Source organism: Myotis lucifugus, unplaced genomic scaffold (genome assembly GCF_000147115.1).
Source record: "Myotis lucifugus unplaced genomic scaffold, Myoluc2.0 scaffold_80, whole genome shotgun sequence".
In the NCBI taxonomy this organism is placed as follows: domain Eukaryota; kingdom Metazoa; phylum Chordata; class Mammalia; order Chiroptera; family Vespertilionidae; genus Myotis; species Myotis lucifugus.
Genome location: NW_005871128.1, coordinates 1487221 through 1508220, shown reverse-complemented (window position 1 = coordinate 1508220; position 21000 = coordinate 1487221). Strand labels below are relative to the sequence as shown.

Genomic DNA, 21000 nt, shown 5'->3' with positions numbered 1-21000 from the left:
AGCATTATGCTTTTTTAAAATCTGAGTTTTCATCCAATAATAATCTTCTGAGTACCCTCCATTCTGTTTTTGATATTTCCTTCTGAAAATCAAATCTGATTATATCACTACTAACCCAAATTCTGCCATGGCTTTCTAGTGCTCTTATGATAGAATCCTCAATCAAAATTCTAAACTTGGTGGATTCGCAAGGCCCGTAGGGTCTGCCCCATGCCTACCTCTCCAGCTTTGAGTAGCTTCATTCCCTTTTGGTTGTTGCTTTCTCCTCACCCTGTCCTTTGCATTTCACTTTTATCTTTCCTGGAATGTATTTTATATGTCAGCTTCCCACAACACACTTGCTTCTGCATTTGATATTCGACCTGGAGCCTTCTTTTCATACTCTTCCTTCTCAACCTTGTCAACAAGTTAATGCATACTTTATCTTAAGCTGTCACTTGGGTCCTTGCTGCCTGACAGATCTAGGTTAATTTCTCTTGCCACATGCTCTTAGAATCCTGTTTCTTTGTTTAAAAATTCTTATTTTAGCTGTAATTACACATTTCCAAATGGAATTGATTAAGGTCTGTCCTCACTTGACTCCAGGCTCTATAACAGCATGAGCCATCTCAATATTTGTCTCCCTATTATATCCTAGCACCTAGCACAGTGCCTAGCAAGCAATGGCACTGAAGAAATACATAATAAATGAGTGACCATGTGCCAGATTGTGTACAAAGTTATTTATATATTTTCCCATTTCATTTTCACAGCCAAATATGTCATTATTGACACCATCTTTGTTATTGTAATTCTTAAAAATTAAAAAAAAGGATTAGAAAATATGTGAAGTAAGGGTGTTAGAGACTGAAGTTTATAAAGTTTAATTTTCTTCCCAAATCACCTGACTAACATGGATGACAGCTGAGATTTAGATCCAGGCCTGTCTTGTTCCGGAACCCATGCCTTTGTTAACATTCCATGCTGCCTTCATGTCAATTCTTATTGTCCTGCAAAGTAAAGTTAGTCATTCAGTTTGAAGGGACCTTGCAGTAGATCTCTTTATAATATCACTTCTTAGCACTTGAGTCAAGAAATGAAAGATCATATTATATGTGTGTCCATTTATGAGACAGAAAAATTAAGCCAGAAATATTTTGATCCTCTACCAATTATAAAGCTATTGAGTGACAGAGCTGAAACTGGTATTGATATTTCTTGACACCTCATCTAACTCCTTAAGAAATGCTACTCCAAAGTAAATTTGTAATGCTTCCCTTTGATTAAAGAAAAAGTTGAGACAAGTAAGCCTGCCATAGTTGAAATTGTAGTTTATAATTCCTAATGGAACATGTGAATAAATAGTTATGACTCTAAGACAAACTTGAATATTAAAATATTAAACTTGAATATTAATCTTGAATATTAAAATATAGATAATTACACTAATGCCATTCAGAGCTTTATATAATGCTTAGAATTTAATGAACAAGGAAATGAATCAGAAAATTAAAATGTTTCCCATGGATACATCACAATCTTAGTTGTGGTGTTTACCTCCAGATGATGTTTGCTGAGGAACAACAGGTTTGGGTCTGTTTGTTTCCATTGTTTTACAAGCTCTTCAATTGTGCCCGTAGGTATCTAAGAGATTGTATGGCATGGGCTGCTATGAGATCTCTCTGGGAGACACTATTGGAGTGGGAACTCCAGGAAGCATGAGGAGAATGTTGGAAAGTGTCATAAAGGAAATCCCACCCACTGCTCTTGCTGTTCACTGCCATGACACATACGGACAAGCCTTAGCCAATATCCTCACGGCCCTTCAGGTATTTTGTGTTATTTGTGTGTATGTAAGGTGTGTATTCTTACTTGTAATATAAACATGCTAAGAACTTCAATAAGATAACATTCTTAAATGGCTGTGGGTTTATATTTAAACAGGAAATGACACACACTCAACAGGTATGTCAATTGCACATGTTTTTGTGTGTGGTTTTTTTAGAGCAATGATATCTCTTATTACTGTTCATTTGATTTGATAGAATTCCTGAATTTGTTTTTCTGAAGGTATTAATCCTCTTAAAACTGCTTCTGCTTTTTTCAACTTCCATGTGCTTCCAGATATAAAGTTCAATAGGTTGAAATAGGATAGCGTTTTGAGGAGTGCAAAGCACAAAGATAGTAGAGTGTACTGTTGTAATCATGTAACTAATGTTCTTTTTGATAATTTGGTGCTCGATGATGAGAAGATGTGGTGCTGAAATGTAGAATATTTTGTTTAAGGTGTTTTCCTGATGTTGGCAAGCATACTTTTGAAAGAACCTCTGGTTTTTGTCAAGTATATTCTGTTATCAGTGGTTCTCAACCTGTGGGTCGCGACCCCTTTGGGGGTCGAACGACCCTTTCACAGGGGCCGCCTAAGACCATCGGAAAACACATATATAATTACATATTGTTTTTGTGATTAATCACTATGCTTTAATTATGTTCAATTTGTAACAATGAAATTGGGGGTCACCACACATGAGGAACTGTATTAAAGGGTCGTGGCATTAGGAAGGTTGAGAACCACTGTGTTAGATGATTAAAATGAAGAAATCTAGAAAGTTGGAGGATTAAAAAAGTGTTTATTAAATTCTAATAAAAACTCAGTTATTTTGAATACATTTACGAGAATGGATATAAATAGCATTTTAAGGGTATTGTTTCAAAACTGTTAGTTTCTTAAACTCGGCTAAAAATAGATTCATTTGAAGTTCTTAGAACACAAGATTTTGACGACTAAAGATAAGACTCTATGAAAGTTCTTTGTCGGAGCAGAAAATCAGTAAGTAAAGCTTAATGTCACAGTCCTAAAGGCTACAGTCACTTGGCAGAAGTTAAAAAACCATGTGAAGATCAAGCCACACAAGGGCTTATTTTGACTTTGTAGCATATGTGCACAAATCCTTATTTATCCGCTGGAAGCAGGCAAGGAACATTGCATTGAATTAGGAGAGAAAATCATAATCCCATGGAATTTGGGGCGTGGGAATTTTTACAGTTTTCCTTCTCTAGGTATTTTAGTTTCTAAAACAATAGAGAACTAGGCATCACTTCGGGATTTTGTGATCAGCTGCGACTGTAACTTATTAAGTGTTCCTGACCAGCGAGTTCTTCAGAGGTGTGTCTCAGCCTGTCTCTGTCCGCCCGCCGCTCTCTCTGTCTCTGTCTCTCTTTCTCTCTCCCTCTCATTTCTCTGTATGAATATGTCCTCTATGTGGCAACACACTGGGTAATATTTTATTCCTGCATTATTGCATAATAAATGATAGTTTAGTGCTTTGGGACACAGGCAGGGCTACAGTGCAAAAACCTGGGAACCCAAACTTCTGCTTCTGGGCAGTCTGCCTCTTGAAAATGACCAAGTGCAAAGTATTGCCAATGCCATCTTGTGACTTTAAGAGCTCGGGAAGGCCCATCTGAGGGAGTAATGTTTAAAATCAGATCTAAAGAATGAGAAGGAACTAACCCCCAGAAGGTGTGTGTGTATGTGTGTGTATGTGTGTGTATGTGTGTGTATGTGCATGTGCATCCACACATGTGCTCCAGTCTATGAAAAGAATGCTTCAAGCAGATGAAACACCATTTGGGCAAAAGGACTTGGGAGAAGGGAGAATCTTGTCTGAGGAATGGAAAGAAGACAAATATTCATAGGAGAAGCTAACCTTTAATAACATTTGCTGGATTAGTTGAATTACATAGTTTCTGTTTAGAGAGATAAGGACTGAAATCCTGGGGCATTTTCCCATCCTGTAACGGCTGCACAGCAGGGCATGACACAACCTAGGGCCCAAGCAAGGTGAGGAATATGGGTGAGAACCTGTATGAGGCTGAGATCCACAAGAGACTACACCTCAGTCAAAGGATCAGCCAGGAAGAAGGCAAACGCATTCATTCCATTTATTCTCATGGCCTTGGCTCTGAGTGGAGGAGAAATACAAACTCTCCCTCTGTCCTTCATATTCCTTGACCCCCACCCCCACCCCCATGTGGGTTTAGAGTTCAGATTCACATTGCTGCAGAATTTGAAAGATTCGAGAAGGTAAATTACTTTGAAAAGCCTGGGGGTTAGTAGCACCTTCAGGTACGAAGAACCTTTTCGGAAAGAATGCATCTTCAGTTCAAACCCAACTGGTGCTTGAGTGCATGTGCATGCACATGCGTGTGTGTGGGTGTGCATGCGCTTGCGGGGTGGATACTCTTCAGCAGCTCCTGTGATGGTTAGTAGGAAGTGTGACTATAAGCGTCTGTAAGTATTTTCTGTTCTTTTGCTATGTGCCAAACTCTCTGAATAGATGGAGGGCGGGAGAGGGGCCAGTTTGCCGGTACCTCTTAAATAGGTAAAGAGGGTGACAGTGGCTTGTGTAATAAGCAACATGACATTAAGCCAGAGAGGCTAGTATGAGTGAACAATTGAGGACATGGTCAAAGAGTACAGATCTGATGAGGAAGCTAAAATTTAGAGTTATAGAGGTTGTTTTTGTTTGTCTTTTCTGCCATCTACTTTCACATAATAAACCAGTGACAACGTGAGAAAGAAATATACACTGCTGCTCTCTTTGAAACTGTATGTAGCTCAGACAGTCTTTAAACATTTGGGGACTTTTATGTTGTTAAAGATGGCCAAATGTGGTCCAGAAATGTCATTGTAAGCACACGGTGTACTGTCCCAAGCACCACAGAGGAAGGCAGGGTCTTTTCCTCATCTCCTATCCCGCCCCCCAGTAACAGCAACAACAACTGCAAAATAACCAGGTTTACTTCTAGTTGGGGAGGGAAAAGTGTCGTAGAATAAACTGTCAGTGTTTCAGTAGAAAGGAAATCAGAGAAAGTTTCACTTCATTATGAACAGGGCCAACTTTGGCTTCAGGAAACAGTGGCCGTACTTCATTTTCTAAAATGGAATCTTTGAAGTGGCTTCTAGCAAAATTGGTGTAGGATGTGGAGTGGATATCATTTGCTTTAATTTAGGGGCTGAGAAACAGTTTACAGTGCTCCAAACTGGATGTTAATATTAAGGCAAGCAGACATGTAATAAGTGGAAACTTGGCCACATGGTAGGAAACAAAAGGGAGTTATAAATAGAACATCCCCCCTCAGTCTGGGAAGCACATACTAACCGTGGAGTAGAGGGCAGTAGAGGAATTTTTCTTGGGTTTACAGGTTATTGTATTTTTAATGGCATATACATCTGACATAGGACTGTAGGTAGATGGTTATATGGAAGTCAAGAATTCATAATTACCAGATTCATTTAATATAGAGAAATAATTCTAAGACTATAGATTTCAGTGTGGGATACTTATTACCACTCAAAACCAAAAGAGCAAGAAAATGAGGTGAGAAGAGGCACAACATGTTAGGAACAGAAGAAACGCATTTGGCCCAGTATACTTGTCTTAATTTTTTATGTAAAAATCGAGCTTCACCCTTCTATGTACTCCCAGTACCTAAGTAAAACACCAGTGAACAAATTGTTTAATCTACTTACCCACCAAACAGTTACACAGTCTCTATTTTTCTCCACTCAAATGATTCTAGTCTCCACAATTGGGTAAAAACAGAGTAAAACAAATAAGATCCCACAGCACAAATAACAGTACCATGTTAATGGGTAGCACAGAGACAAAGCAGAATAGGAATTATTTAACTTTCTCCTGAAGAGACATTATGCGCCTTTTTTCTCTTAAACTTAATAGACTTTTAGCTTAATGTGCTTTTTCCTCATAATGTTTTCCGTATGTTTATTATTGTCCTTTAGGAAAACAAAATTATTTACCTAATTTTTACATCAAAGCATTTATTTTTTATATGGACTTTTACTAAATAAACCATGTTCTTATGCTACCAAACAGCACATACTTTTTCATGTAATTTGTTTTTGGGGTTCTTGAGGAAAATTTTTTAAAAATTCCAATCGCAAGCCAAATGAGTCTGTGTCTCAGCTCTGTATCCGTAGAATGCACACTGCTGAGACAAGATGCAGAGTTTCTAGAGCAGTGGTTCTCAACCTTCTGGCCCTTTAAATACAGTTTCTCATGTTGTGACCCAACCATAAAATTATTTTTGTTGCTACTTCATAACTGTAATGTTGCTACTGTTATGAATCGTAATGTAAATATCTGATATGCAGGATGGTCTTAGGCGACCCCTGTGGAAGGGTCGTTCGACTGCCAAAGGGGTCGCGACCCACAGGTTGAGAACCCCTGTTCTAGAACAATTGCTTTTGTAATAATGTATTTGGTTAATGCTATTATTACAGTCATTGCAGTTAGAGACTAATAACAGTAATAATAACTTGGTTACACAATGTATTTGTGATAAGAGCCAGGGGACATAAAGCATTATGTTACAAACGTGTTTTGTAAATACAAGGTGGGGCAAAAGTAGATTTACAGTTGGTTGTACAGAAAATAATACAATAATTAATAATCATATAAGAATAAACTGCGTCTCCCGTAGCCACAACTGTAAACCTACTTTTGTTCCACCCTGTATATGCACTAGGTATTATTCATTTCTTTTACCTCTTTTAAAATACTAAATAGAAATTGATGAATAAGAAAGAAAAAAAATTGAAGCCCTTAAAAAGGTTTTTTTTTTTTTTTACAAAAAGCATCATTGCCCTAGCCAGTGTTGTTCAGTGGTTAGATTGTAAGCCTTTGCACAGAAAGGTCTCAGGTTCAATTCCTGGTCAAGGACAAGTAATTGGGTTGCAGATTTGATCTCTGGCCCTGTCGGGGCTCCTGTGGGAGGCAGCCAATCAATGTGTCTCTCTTACATTGATGTTTCACTCTCTCTTTCTCTCTCACTCCCTCCCTCCCTGCCTTCCAACATCCCTAAAAATTAATAGAAAAATATCCTCTGGTGAGAATTAATTTAAAAAGTGCATCATTAATTCATTCAAGAGATATTTATTTTATCAGACAGTTCTGGATGTTCGATTTAGATGTTAAAGTTTTTAGATGATACTGCTGTGAGGAAACTGTTTAACTCTCTATTTCAAAAAGCTCTTTGATTTTGAGGATTTTTTGCTATACAGTAAACTTTCTCCGGCATGTTATTCTTTTCAAAAATATTCTTATAGGAAGATTGGATGATGTATGTTATCATCAAAAAAAGAGGGAAATAAATTTGGCAAAAGTTCAACACTGTCCAGTTTTTCAGTGTTCCTGATGTATAAAAATCACTAACAACAGATGAACAAAGTAACTTTAAAAATTTGTTTTCATGTAGTTGAATTGCTTATATCAATCATGAAAAAATAAGTAAACATTTGATTAATTTTGTTTATCTCCAACATCTTTTTATTAGTATAAACCTCTTTCTGATTTTGATAATAGGTCATCTATCAGTTTTTGTCTTCAGGGATAATGCAATTTTTATCTTTTGAAATCATTGCCTCCCCACCTATATCATCTCTTTTAATTTACAGTTGATTGACACTCTGGGATAAGGAGGTATGCATAGGGAATGATATTTATGCTTTGTGATATCCATTACTGCACTTCACAACTCATAAGATTCGGGAAAATCCCTAACACAGGTAGTTAGAATACCTTTCTTGGGACCCAGAGATTGAGTAGGTCAGAAGGGGAGCCCTAGTGTGCACAGAGAGGTAGAGTCATGTCCGTGCCGCTGAGAGAGAACAGACGGAGGAAAGCTGAGCTGCATGACTTTACTCCCCACAAGGCTACATGTTGTGCTTTTTGCTACATTTTCTTGAAATTCCCATGTCCTTCCAGTGGGTACTTTTTTATTTCCACTTAAGACTTGCAAGCAACATTATGATAAGACACTGACTTTTCCATTATCTATAAAATATAATATTTGAAAGGTCTCATATTTTCCTAGATTTCCATTTCCTCATATGCAAAAGAATTATGTTACACTAGAAAATAAATCAGAGTAAAAATTCAGATCTCTTTTATGAAATTATCATCAATTCAGAGACTAAAGCCAGTAAAAGCAAGGAAATAATATAAATTAGAGGAGAAATAAATGAGATATAGAATAGAAAGACAATAGAAAAAATGAATGAAACAAACAGCTGCTTCTTTAAAACAATAAAATTGGCAAATCGTTAAATCAAATATCATTACTCTTCTTAGAAATTTTGACTTTATTAGGGTGACCATATTACCCAGAAATTACTGTATATTAATGGGCGTCTCTGTCTTTTTTTTAAATATATTTTATTGATTTTTTACAGAGAGGAAGGGAGAGGGATAGAGAGTTAGAAACATCGATGAGAGAGAAACATCGATCAGCTGCCTCCTGCACACCCCCAATTGGGGATGTGCCCACAACCAAGGTACATGCCCTTGACCGGAATCGAACCTGGGACCCTTCAGTCCGCAGGCCGACGCTCTATCCACTGAGCCAAACCAGCCAGCGCGGGCGTCTCTGTCTTTACCTTGGAACCAAGTCAGTCAGTTATCCTGGGCTGAGGCTGTTATTTTCTTTTCTTTGCACATAATAATGCAAGCTTTGAATCAGGAAGATAGACTCATCTTGTTTAGTTTTACTTGTAATAATAACCATCCTTAATTTAAAATTAATCTTGCTATTATCTTCTGGGGAAAAATAACATTATCTATTCATATAATTACTAGAGGCCCGATGCATGAAATTCGTGCAAGAGTAGGCCTTCCTTCCCTTGGCTGCTGGCACCGGCTTCCCTCCAGGACCTGGGATCCGGGCCTCCCTCTGGCCACCAGCAGGCACCTGGGACCCGGGCTTCCCTCACAGCCCCGGCTTCTGGAAAGATGTCCGGTCTAATTAGCATATTACTCTTTTATTATTATAGATTTTTTTTTCTAGTTAGGACTTAACTTTGGATTTTGTATTATTGGTGGGGGTTGAGGCCAGCTTTTATGATTCTTTTCTTGATTTAACAGATGAAAATTTCAAAAATCAATACCTTTTAGAGTACCTCTCTTATCCATTCTGTGAATATTTCATCTTATTGCTTTAATATTATTTCCAATATCTTGTATTCAACCAAGTACTTATCACATCTTTCTCAATACATTTGGCTTTAATTGGGAAATGTTGTTTTGCCCTATTGTTTGTATAAAAACACATTTTTTCATTTTCTAATTTCTTTTCATGTTTTTCTCTTAATTTTTTCCTCTCTTGAAAATTTATATTTACAAGGAACTTTATGTGCACAAGCTCTTGCCCTTGAATATAATATGACACAGACCTTTTCTTTTAGAACACTGATTTGATATTGGTTAATGCTCTCATGACCTTTTTTTATTTTATAATGATGTAACCAGTTAATGGTTATGTAGCCACCACTGAACACATACACACAGTTGAAACCACTAATAACCGTAATAGCCAAAAGTCAAGAATCTTTAGGTTTATTGTTTGAACAGCTTTCTCAAATAGTTCCAAATATTTCTAGTTCTGGGTTTGAACTTTATGGTAGCAATACCATCCATTGGATCATAATGGATCATTTTTATAAAATTCTCACTTTAGAATACTAAGCTTATGTAACATATCAGGCAAGGTTACATTCAAGACTGAAAGACAGTGGAGGAGGAGTTTAGTAAGTGCAAGTCAAAGATGTGGAATCGCAGTCTGAAACCTACAAAGTTTTTTTCCATATTTATAAATTTCTATATAGAGCAGAATATAAAATGGGAATTATGTCTATCAATTTTTAATTATGTTATGAATTATTTTAAAATGCTAGTTTAATGAAAAAAATTATTGGCTACATTTTGTGTGATAGCCTCTCTGCGATTAGGTGTGGTAGACAGTAAAGAAACAGGATAGAACACCATCCCTTTTCTCAGTTTTTTCACCTATCAAATCAAATGTGGAAATTATGTACACTTGATTAGGCAGTAAGTTATTTTCATCTAGGTTACACCTTTGGTTATACTGACTTAAATTTTTAAAATCTGTATAAATTTTGAAATTTTAAGAGTAGCCTTGTCTGGAGGGCTCAGCTGGTTGGGCATCGTTCCATACAACAAAAGGTTGCCATTTTGATTGCACATGCCCACAATTGCAGGATTGACCCCCAGTAGGGTGCATGCAGGAAGCAGCTGATCTATGCTCTTGCATCAGTGTTTTTCTCCCTCTGCCTTCCTCTCTCTCTAAAAGTCTAAAAATTAAAAACAACATAAAAAATTTTTAGAATAAAGCAATGGCTACATATTCTACTAAAAACTTTTCAAATTAAGTAAAACTATTTTTGTAATAATTATTTTTCCACTTTTATTGAGATACTATCAACATACATCACTATATAAGTTTAAGGTGTACATAATTGGTTTCAGTTGCATATACTTTGAAATCATTAGCGCAGTAAACTTAGTTAGAATTCATTATCTCATATAGATACTTTAAAAAGTAGAAGCAGAAAAAGAAAAAAAAAAACTTCCCTATGAGGAAAACTCTTAGGAATCACTCTCTTAATAACTTTCACATGTATATACAGTAGCGGTAACTATAGTATGTTGTTGTATAGGACATCCCTAGTACTCAATTATCTTATAATTTGAAGTTTGTACCTTTTGACCACCTTCCTCTAATTTTCCCATCTCCCACCCACCACCCCAAACTCCCACATCTTTTTCTATGAGGTTGGTTGGATTTTTATTGTTATTGTTTGTTTCTTTGCTTGCTTGTTTAGATTCCATACAGAAGGTAATTCAGTATGTGACTTTCTTTATCTAAACTCTCATAATGCTCTCAAGCATAAGCACCATACATATAGTCATAAATGGCAGGATTTTCTATTTTATAGATATATAATATTGTGTTAATATATATCTATTATATATCATATCATATATACACATATATCTATATCATATATATGTATATATCATATATATATCTATCATCATATATATATACATATATATTAAAAAAACTTCTTTATCATCTATTGATGAGCACTTAGGTTTTTTCCATGTTTTGGCTATTGTTAATATGGGGGTTCAGATATCTTTTCAAGTTAGTGTTTTAGTTTCTTTTGGATATATTCCTAGAAGTGAAAATGCTGAATTATATGGTAGATCTATTTTTTAATTTGTTGAGGATCCTCCATACTCCTCCATAATGGCTGTACCACTTTATAATCCTGCCAACAATGCACAAAGGTTCCTTTTCTTCCACATCCTCAGCAGTATTCATCTTTTGTTTTTTTAATGATGGCTGTTCTAACAGGCATTAGGTGATATTTCATTGTGGTTTTGCTTTGTATTTTCCTAATGACAGTTACATTTTTTTTTGTGACAACTCCATATTGCTTTCCACAGTGGCTTCACCAGTCTGGATCCCCAACAACTGTGCATGAGGATTTTTTGTTCTCTGCATCCTTGCCAACACTTGTTGTTTTATTGATGATAGCTGTTCAGACCGGTGAGAGGTGATAGCTCACTGTGTTTTTGATTTGCATTTCTCTGATGATTATTGATGTTAAGCATCTTTTCTCATGTCTATTGACCATCTGTATGTTCTCTTTGGGGAAGTATCCAGATTCTTTACCCATTTTTTTAATTGGATTACTTGTTTTTTGGTGTTGAGTTGTCTGAGTTATTTATAAATTTTAGATATTAATCCCTTATCAAATGTTACATTGGTGAATATATTTTTCCATTAAGTGAGTTGTCTTTTCATTTTTTGATGGTTTATTTTGCTGTGCAAACCGTTTTTAGTTTGATGCAGTCCCATTGTCTATTTTTTCTTTTGTTTTCCATGATTGTGGAAATATATCAGGAAAAAAATATCACTAAGAGAAATGTCCAAGATTTTACTGCCTATGTTTTCTTCTAGGACTTTTATGGACTCAGGTCTTACGTTTAAGTCTTCAATCCATTTGAGATTATTCTTGTATATGGTATAAAAATATGGACTAGTTTCATTTTCTTTTTCGTGTATCTTTCCAACTTTCTCAGCACCATTGATTGAATAGACTATCTTTACCCCATTGCATGTTCTTGCCTCTTTGTCAGACATTACTTAACCATATAGATGTGGCTTTATTTCTGGGCTCTCTACTCTGTTCCACTGATCTATGTGTCTGTTTTTATTTTTTTAAAAATCATGCTGTTTTTATTACTATGGCCTTGTAGTTTAGTTTGATATTAGGTAGCATAATTTCCTCCAAGTTTGTTCTTTCTCAAGATTGTTATGCCTATTCACAGAATTAGAATAATTCAAAATTTTATATGAAACCATATAAAATCATTGGTATTTTGATAGGAATTGCATCGAATCTATAGATTGCTTTGGGTAGTATAGGCATTTTAACAATTCTTCCTATCCATGAACACAATATATGTATTTGTATCTTCTTCAGTTTCTCTCTTCAGTGTCTTATAATTTTGTGAGCACACATCTTTTACTCTCTTGGCTAAGTAAACTCATCCCTAGGTATTTTATTTTTTGGTACAATTTTAAATAACAATTTTAAACGTTTCCCTTTCTGATAGTTCATTATTGGTATATAAGAATGCAACTGATTTCTGGATATTAATTTTGTATCATTTTCTTTTTTTTTCCTCCTCTAACTGGATAATTTCAAATGTTCTGATAGTTGGCTGATTCTTCTTCATGGCCAAGTCTGTCTTTAAAACTCTGCATTAAATTTTTCTATTCATTTACTACATTTTTCAGCTTTAGGATTTATGGTTGTTGGTTGGTTTTTTAATAGTTTCCCTTTCTTTGTTGCACTTCTGTCATGTGTATGTTCTTTTAGTTGACTAAACTTTTTTAAGAGAATTATTCTGAATTCTTTTGTCTGGCAGTTCATAGATCTCCATTTATTAAGGATTGGTTATTGGAGCTTTAATAGTTTCCTTGGTAGTGTCATATTTACCTGATTTTTTGTGATCCTTGATTCCTTACAGTGGTATCTTGCATTTGAGCAAGTAGTCTTCTCTTCCAGACTCAGCAAGTTTGCTTTGGCAGATATACTTTCTCACCATTCAACACAGTTTGGGTTTCTAGATGTGCCCGCTGGTAATGTCCTTCGACAGGTAGGGCTTGCTCTTCGTCTATTTTGGGGAAGGCAACCGTTTGATCTCTGAGGTCTGGGGTGGGAGGTATGCCCCTGGCTGAGAACAGATGGACAGGACTTCTGGCTTGGTTCCCTGCCCAAATTAGGCTGTAGGATGGGCTCTGTGGTTGCCTGAATTCTCTGGTCCAGCTCACTAGATGTTTGTGACTATGTAGTATACTCATTATGAGGGGGAGCTATGAATTAGCTTCCCTACCCTGACAGGAGAGGACCCAGGGCCTGCATGGTTTATTGTTTGGGGACCCCAATCAGGCAAGAGTGTGCCCTGGAGATGCTCAACAGGTGAGGCCACCAGTTTTGCTTTGCAGACAGGGAATGCCATGGCCTGGGCTGTCTGTTTAAATGCTACTGTAAGCAGGGATGTTGGATGGGCTACACAGCTTCCCGTGTTCTCTGGTAAGGTTCTCTTATCAGGAGGGCAGAAGGCTATATTTAGCAATATGTGGTCCTACAAATTAGCTTCCCTGCCAGGACTCAGGGGGGGAAGCAACTCCAAGGCTACTAAGGCTCTTTGTTGTACTCTTATCGCTAGACAACCTGCGCACCAAGTTTCCTGCCCCAACAAGGCAATTGGCTTTACTTTCAGGGTGATTAGCTCTGCTTGTGTGACTCTCAGCTCAAGCTGTTGGGTTAGGCAGTACCTTCCAGGTGTTCCTGCCAGCACTCTCATCAGATGGAGCCATACGCAGGCTCCACAGTGGGATAAGGATATGACTCAGCTCTCCTGCCTGGGTGGGACTGGGAGGACCTACTTTAGCAACTCCCAAATTTTCCCAAGCAGGTTTTCTGGTTAGAAGGGGTCAGAAGCTATGAGTACCAGAGGGAGATGCTATGTTCGCCTTCTGCCAGATGTAGCAAGAGGCCTTCTCCATGGCAAGAGGCCTTCTCCGTGGCCATCACTGGCTTTTCTCTGCCAGCCTTTCAACTCCAGTGTAGCTAGGTTACACAGCTCCCAGGTCTTCTTGCTAGCCCTTTTGGTCAGATGGGCCTGGGGCCACACTCCGCAGCAGGTGTGACTATGATTCCATTCTTCTACCTTGGCATAGTCAGACCAGTCTTTAAGGCCCCAAATCAGGCAGACCTGATCCCCGCCAAGTTCCCTGGTCCAACTGCACCGCCCCCCCTTGGTTCTGCAGAAGAGCAAAGCTGCTGGTTGAGACTACTACTGGGGCTCTTCAGGTAGGAACTTAGTTTGCCAAGATCTGAGTGCTAGTTGTTACAACTGCCTTTCCACCTACTTACTCACAATCAGATTCCAAGTGGTTGGGCCCCTCAGATTCCCCTGAAATCTCAGAAAGAAAAAACCAGAGTTGGATCTCCCTATAATTCTGAGAGGGCTAGATGGCACCCCTGGACTCTCTTTTTTCCCACTGGAGGTGCCATAGGCTAAGGGGAGACCTCCTGCATGGTACGGTGCTAGCCCGGGGGAGGGACAGTGTGGTCAGTGAGTGGGCATTCCTCTCACCCTTCTAATGTAGTGTCTCTTGGTTTCTGTGGTGTAAAGGGGTGTTTCTGCTTCAGTCCATGTTCTAGGATTCTGTCAGTGATGTCTTATACATGAATAGTTGTTACTTATTTTTCTTAAGTGTGTGTGTGGGGGGCGGGGTAAAATCAGGAATGCCCTATATTGCCATTGCTTGGTTGCATCTTTTTCTGATATAAATTAAAAATTGTATATCCTGTTTTCTACTTTATTTTCTATATTTATCTTACAACTGAAAGTTTGTGTGCATATTTATGTATTACATATACATATATATTTCTAACAGTGAAGTGCTCTAGTTCTAGGGAGGATGCATACTAGAGTAAGCTCAAGTTACTGACCTTGGAGAGTTTCCAGTGGAAGCACATAGAGTTATGTCACAGGAACCCGGAGGAGACACTGTTTGGGCCAAATTTGAGAAAGTTTTTTATCTTGTTTTTATACTTTTACTGGCATTGTACAACCACTGGATATATTTAATTTGGGTGGTTTGATTAATGCCTTGTTTTAGGAAATTCATTCCAAATTCTATTTAGGGGATGGACTGGAATGGGGTGCTGCAGAGATGAAAAGGTGAAGTTATAGAGACAAGAGACACACACACTAGTAATGACAACAACAATGATCATTCCCAGGGATAAATGATGAGAGAAAAGACAAAATGGACACACGCGAGAGCTGCCATTCCAATTCACAATCAGTTGAGAATTGCTTCTAAGTATGTGTAAGGTGAGGGTGGTGATGAATAAGGGTTAGAAAGAAGAGAAGAGAGTAATCACTCTGACACTGCAAATTAGGAAAAAACAGGTGGAGTCAGTAGGGTATTTGATCTTTCCAAGGCATTGCTAGTTTTGTAAAAACAAATCCAGGGGCCTGTTAATGACAGTAATCCCCATGTTTCAAGAAATCATGTTTCACAGGCCACAGCTATTATGCAGTTATCCCTCAACAGTGGAAATAATTCCTCTGGGCTTCCTCAGTCCCTCAGGCAAATAGACCTCTGGAAGGCCCGCCTGCCAAATAATTCAGCATACATAGTCAAATCTAAATTATACAGTTATTACTTAATGAATTACATTGATTGTTGATTAAAGCAGTTATAAAGGGGTTTATTGATTGTTGACAATTTTATTTAGATATAGTTGACATACATCGCTCTATGAGTTTCAGTCTGACTTTACATATATTGTGAAATGAGTTTACTTAAGAATAAGTTTACTTAGTAATTTAATGAATGTAATTAAGTAACTTAAGTTTACTTACGTTTTATTTAGCACCCATCATCTCAGATTGATACAATAAGGACACATTTTCTCTTCGTAATGAGAACTCTGAGGATTTACTCCCTTAATTTTCTGGTATATGATGCAACAGTGGCAATTACAAACATCATGTTGTATATTACATCCCTAATATTTATCTTACAACTGAAAGTTTGTATATTTTTACCAACTTCCTCCAGCTTCCTCTCTCCCTACCCCTCGCCCATGGTAACTAAAAATCTAATCACTTTTTCTTAGTTAGGTAAGACGCATTTTCTTAGATTATGCATACAAGTGGGAATATACAGCCTTTGACTTTATCTGTCTGACATATTAGACAATATAATGCCCTCAAATCTCATCCATGTCTTCACAAATGGCAGGATTGCCTCAATGTTTATAGTTGAATAATATTCCTTTATGTATATATACATATATACACATATATATGTTTACACAATCAGTCTACCCTACAACTTCTTTATCCATTCATTCATCAATGGGTACTTGTATTGTTTTCATATCTTGGCTATTGTAAATAATGCTGCTACAAACATGGGTTGCAGATATCTTTTCAATTTAGTTTTTGTTTTCTTTTCATATATACTGTATTTCAGACTATACAGATCTTTCACCTCCATGGTTAAATTTATTCCTAAGTATATTGTTGTTTTTGATGCTACTGTAAATGGGATCAATATTTTATCTCCTTTCTATGTAGGAGCACTACTGATTTTTATATGTTAATTTTGTTGATTAGACTAATTTTTTTATAAAGTCTTAAGGTTTTTTTAATATATGTAATCATGTCAACTGCAAATAGAGACAATTTTATTTTTATTTCTTCCTTTCCAATTCTGATGCCTTTTTTGCCTTTTCTTTTTTCTTACCCGATTGCCCTGGCAAAGACTTTCATTACTATGTTTAATAGGAGCGGGGAGACTGGGCACCCTTGTCTTATTCCTTAGAGGAAAAGCTTTCAACCTTTTCCCCATTAAGTATCATGTTAGCTGTGGGATTCTCAAATATGGACTTTATTATGCTGAGGTACATTTCTTTTGGACCTAAATTGTGGGTTTTTTTTCAGGATCAAATACTTTTTCTTATCTATTGAGATGATTATATATATTTTTTTATTCTAATGTGATGTATCAAATTGGTTTGCAGGTGTTGAACAATTCTTGCATTCTGGGTATAACCAACCACTTGTTCTTGGAAAATGATTCAGTTAGTGTGCCATTGAAATTCGTTTGCTTGTACTTTATTAAGAATTTTTGCATTGATATTCATCAGGAACATTGGTCTGTTTTCTTTCCTGGGAATGTCCTATTCAGGCTTTGGTATCAAAGTAATGCTGGCCTAGTAAAATGGGTTTGGGAGTATTCCTTCCTCCTTGATTTTTTGGAAGAGTTTAAGAAGGCTTGGCACTGATACTTCTTTAAATGTTTGGTAAAATACACAAGTGAGGCCCTCTGGCCCTTGGCTCTCTTGCTGGAAGGTTGTTTTTTTTTTTTTTATTACTGATTCAGTCTTTTTACAAATAATTTGTTTACTCAAACTTTGTATTTCTTCCTGATTACATCTTGTTGGTTTTTATGTTTCTAAGAAGTTTTCCATTGCTTCTAGGTTGTCCAGTTTGTTGCCATATAGTTCATAGTAGCTCCCTATGTTCCTTATATTTATAATTTTGTTCATTAGTGTCCTTTCTCTTTGTCTTTGGTTAGTCTAGCTAAAGGTTAGTCTTTTTGTTTGTTTTTTTTTTCATTGTTTTCCTGTCCTTCATTACTTATTTCTGCTCTAGTCATTTTATTCCTTTCTTCCTGCTAACTTTGGACTCAGTGTGTTCTACTTTTCCTAATACCTTAAGGAGTGGAGTTAGGTTGCTTTGTGAGGATCTTTGAACTGCTTTTGCTATAACTCATAAGTTTTGTTATGTTATGATTCCATTTATGATTCCATTTTCATTTGTCTCAAGATACTTCCTCATTTCTCCATTGATCCATTGGTTTTTTTCAGGAGAGTGGTAATTTTCATGTATTCGTGAATTTTTTAGTTTTCCTTTGTTATTGATTACCAGTTTCATACCTTTGTAGTCTGAGGAAAAAAAACTGGTATCATTTCAAAGCCTTGTATTTGCTAAGACTTGTTTTGTGGCCTAATATATGGTATCTTAGAAAATGTTCCATGTGCACTTGAGAAGAATGTATGTTTAGCTGTAGTTGGATAGATTAGCTGTCTATGTCTAATAGTGTTGTTCAGCTTCTCTGTTTCTTTATTAACTGTCTGGATGATCTATCCATTGTTGAAGTGTGGCATTAAAGTCCCCTAATGTTATTGTATTGGTGTTTATTTCCTTTTTTGCTCTGTTTTCACTGTATATATTTAGGTGTTCTGATATTGAACACATATGAATTTACACATATAAATTTATATTTGTTATATCTTCTTGGTAGTTTGAACCCTTTATCATTAAATAATGACCTTGTCTCTTTTTACAATTTTTAGTTAAAATCTATTTTGTCTGATATAACTATAGCTACCCCTACCTTTTTTTTTTTGGTTACCATTTGCTTGAAATATCTTAAGCCCTTCATTTTCAGTCTATGTCTGTTTTTTAAGGCTAAAGTGAGGCTGTTGTAGGCAACTAATCATTGGATCTTGTTTTGATCTATTCAGCCATGCAGTATCTTTTAATTGGAGAATTTAATCTGTTTACAATTATGGATAGTTAAGGATTTACTATTACCATTTTATTGTTTTTGGGTGTTTTACACTAGTAGGATCTGTTGTTCTTTGTTTCTTATCCCACTGTCTTTTGTGTTTGGGTGTCTTGTGATGTCAGTATACTTCGATATTTTTGTCTTTTTTCCCTTGTGGGTACCATAAGGATTTCATAACTTATCTTAAAATTATAAGAACCTATTTTAACTGACAAAAATATTGACATCAGTGGAATTCCTATGTTTTATAGTTTTACTTCTCCTCCTCACAGTTTAGTATAGGTTGTTGATGTTACAATTTTTGTATATTTTATGTTGTGTAACTAATAACAAATTATTGTAGTTGTGGATGATTTTACATCATTCATGCTTTAACTTTTAATCTGGAGTTGCAAGTCAATTGTACTTTACCATTATCATATTACAAAAGATAACTTTGAGTACCATTACCAGTGAGTTTTACATTTCTTATGTTATTATGGTGTTAGTGTCCTGTTACTTCCATCAAAGAATTTCCTGTAGCATTTTTTTTTGTAAGGCACTTCTAGTGGTAGTGAATTCCTTTGTTTACTTGGGAAAGTCTATCCCTTTTTCATTTCTGTAGGATAGCTTCACCAGATACAGAATTCTTGGTTAACAGGGTTTTTTTCCCCCTTCCAATATTTTGAATATGTATTTCCATTCTCTTCTGTCCTAAAAAGTGTTTTTCTGAGAAACCTGATAGTGTATGGGGGTTCCCTTGTATGTAATTTTCTCCTCTCTTGCTGCTTCAAGGTCAATGTATGTACACCAAGCATGTCAAACTCAAAGGCTAACATGGGCAAAAAAACAAAAGCTTCCGTTTTCATAGAAACATAGGTTTATTTCTATAGAGACATGCTGAATACAAAGGGCTGGAATAAATGAGTAATCGTTAACATAAAATAATAGAACATTTTAATAAAAATTAATATTTTTGCTTGAACATTAACTTACCAGTCACTGCATAACTGCACAAATAAGCGTAATGCAAATAAACCTATTTTTCTTGTTTTCTGAAAGCGAAATAGTTCCTGTTGCGCACACCAAACAAGTCAGCCCAAGACTAATGACATGGCAGTCGGCTGCTAGAATATTCGCTGCTAGTATTAGAGAGAAATGGTGCGCCTGCACGTAAAGGAAATGAATGCAACATGATTATAGTAATCGGTCATTAGCAAACTTTGTAGTTCATTAATAATTATGTATAACAGGATATTGTAAAAATTAAGTTATGAAATTTTTATTAAAACGTTTCTTACATACCGTTATATTGGCTGGGCTGCGAGTTTAATATGCTTGGTGTACACTGCATACCCTGGTCAGGTGAAGCCACTGGTGTTTCTCTGTGGCTGGGAAAGCTGTGGGCTGTGCTCTGTTCAAGGTGCACAGTAAGTAGGCCTGTTGGATGGACTACATAGCTTCCCAGGTGCCCTGGTAGCTCCTTCGGCAGGCAGGCTGAAGGCTTTATCCAGCAAGGAGAGGGGCATGGATTAGTTTTCCTGCCTGTGAGCATCGGAACTAAAGACTATAAGATGCTTTGTTTTTGAGCCTTAATTCAAACTGACCTGCACTCCGAGTTCCCTGGCTGAACAATGCCACTGGCTTTTAAACTATATCTGTCTCCCCACTACCCCGCTAACCTGTTGCTAAGTTACACAGCTTCCAGGTGTTCTCTCCAGTCCTTCTGGTCAGATTGGGCCCAGCATCCTAATCTGCACTGGATGGGGCTGTGATTAGCAGAACTCCTCACTTGAGGAGCTGTATCAGGGAGACCTACAACCCATCGCTTTCCCTGGCCAAAGTGCACCACCAACTTGGTTCTGTAGATGAGCAAAGCCGGTGATTATAACTACTACTGGGACTATGCTGGTTGTTGTATGTCCCCTCAGTCACAGACTCCTAGTAGCTGAACCCCACAGATTCCACTGTGAACCCCATAGGTTGAGACGAGAGTAGGGGCTCTCATGCAGTGACCCGCAATCCTGGAGGGTCTAGATATCCTCCCTGGGCTCTCTTACCACTGGCTAAGAGGAGCAAAGCAGTCAAAATGTAGCCACTCCTCTTACCCTTCTAATGCCGTCTGTCTTGGGTCTGTGGTGCAGAGGGGTCCTTCAGCCTCACTCCTGTGTTCTAGAATTCTCTCCGTGGTTGTCTTGTTCATGAATAGTTGGTACTTCTTCTTCAAGGGAACAACCTGTGTTTCTCTTGGTGACATTAGTCCTACTACTGTTGATTAGTTTTCAGATATTTGGAAAATATGGGTAAGTACAAAGAAAATTACTTACTTAGAATCCCACCACAAAGGAAAAACTACCATTACTTACTAAATAGGTCATTTTCACAGAAACATCATTCATAAACATATATGTATAAACAGTCATGCACCACATGACATTTCAGTCAATAATGGAGCTGACAAATTCCTATCACCTAGTGACA

At 36.9% G+C, this 21000-nt stretch overlaps 1 protein-coding gene across 3 annotated transcripts in view; it reads left to right on the top strand.

Annotated features, from left to right (window-relative positions):
* HMGCLL1 (3-hydroxymethyl-3-methylglutaryl-CoA lyase like 1) overlaps positions 1 to 21000 on the top strand; it is a 155352-nt gene that overhangs the window by 87085 nt on the left and 47267 nt on the right. For all 3 annotated transcript variants that reach the window (XR_002829776.1, XM_023755567.1, XM_006090708.3), the window contains one exon: positions 1620 to 1808. Coding sequence is in view for 2 of the 3 variants with exons in the window: in XM_023755567.1 (XP_023611335.1) it covers positions 1620 to 1808 (189 nt within the window). In the remaining variant the exon portion in view is untranslated. The remainder of the gene's footprint in view (positions 1 to 1619; positions 1809 to 21000) is intronic.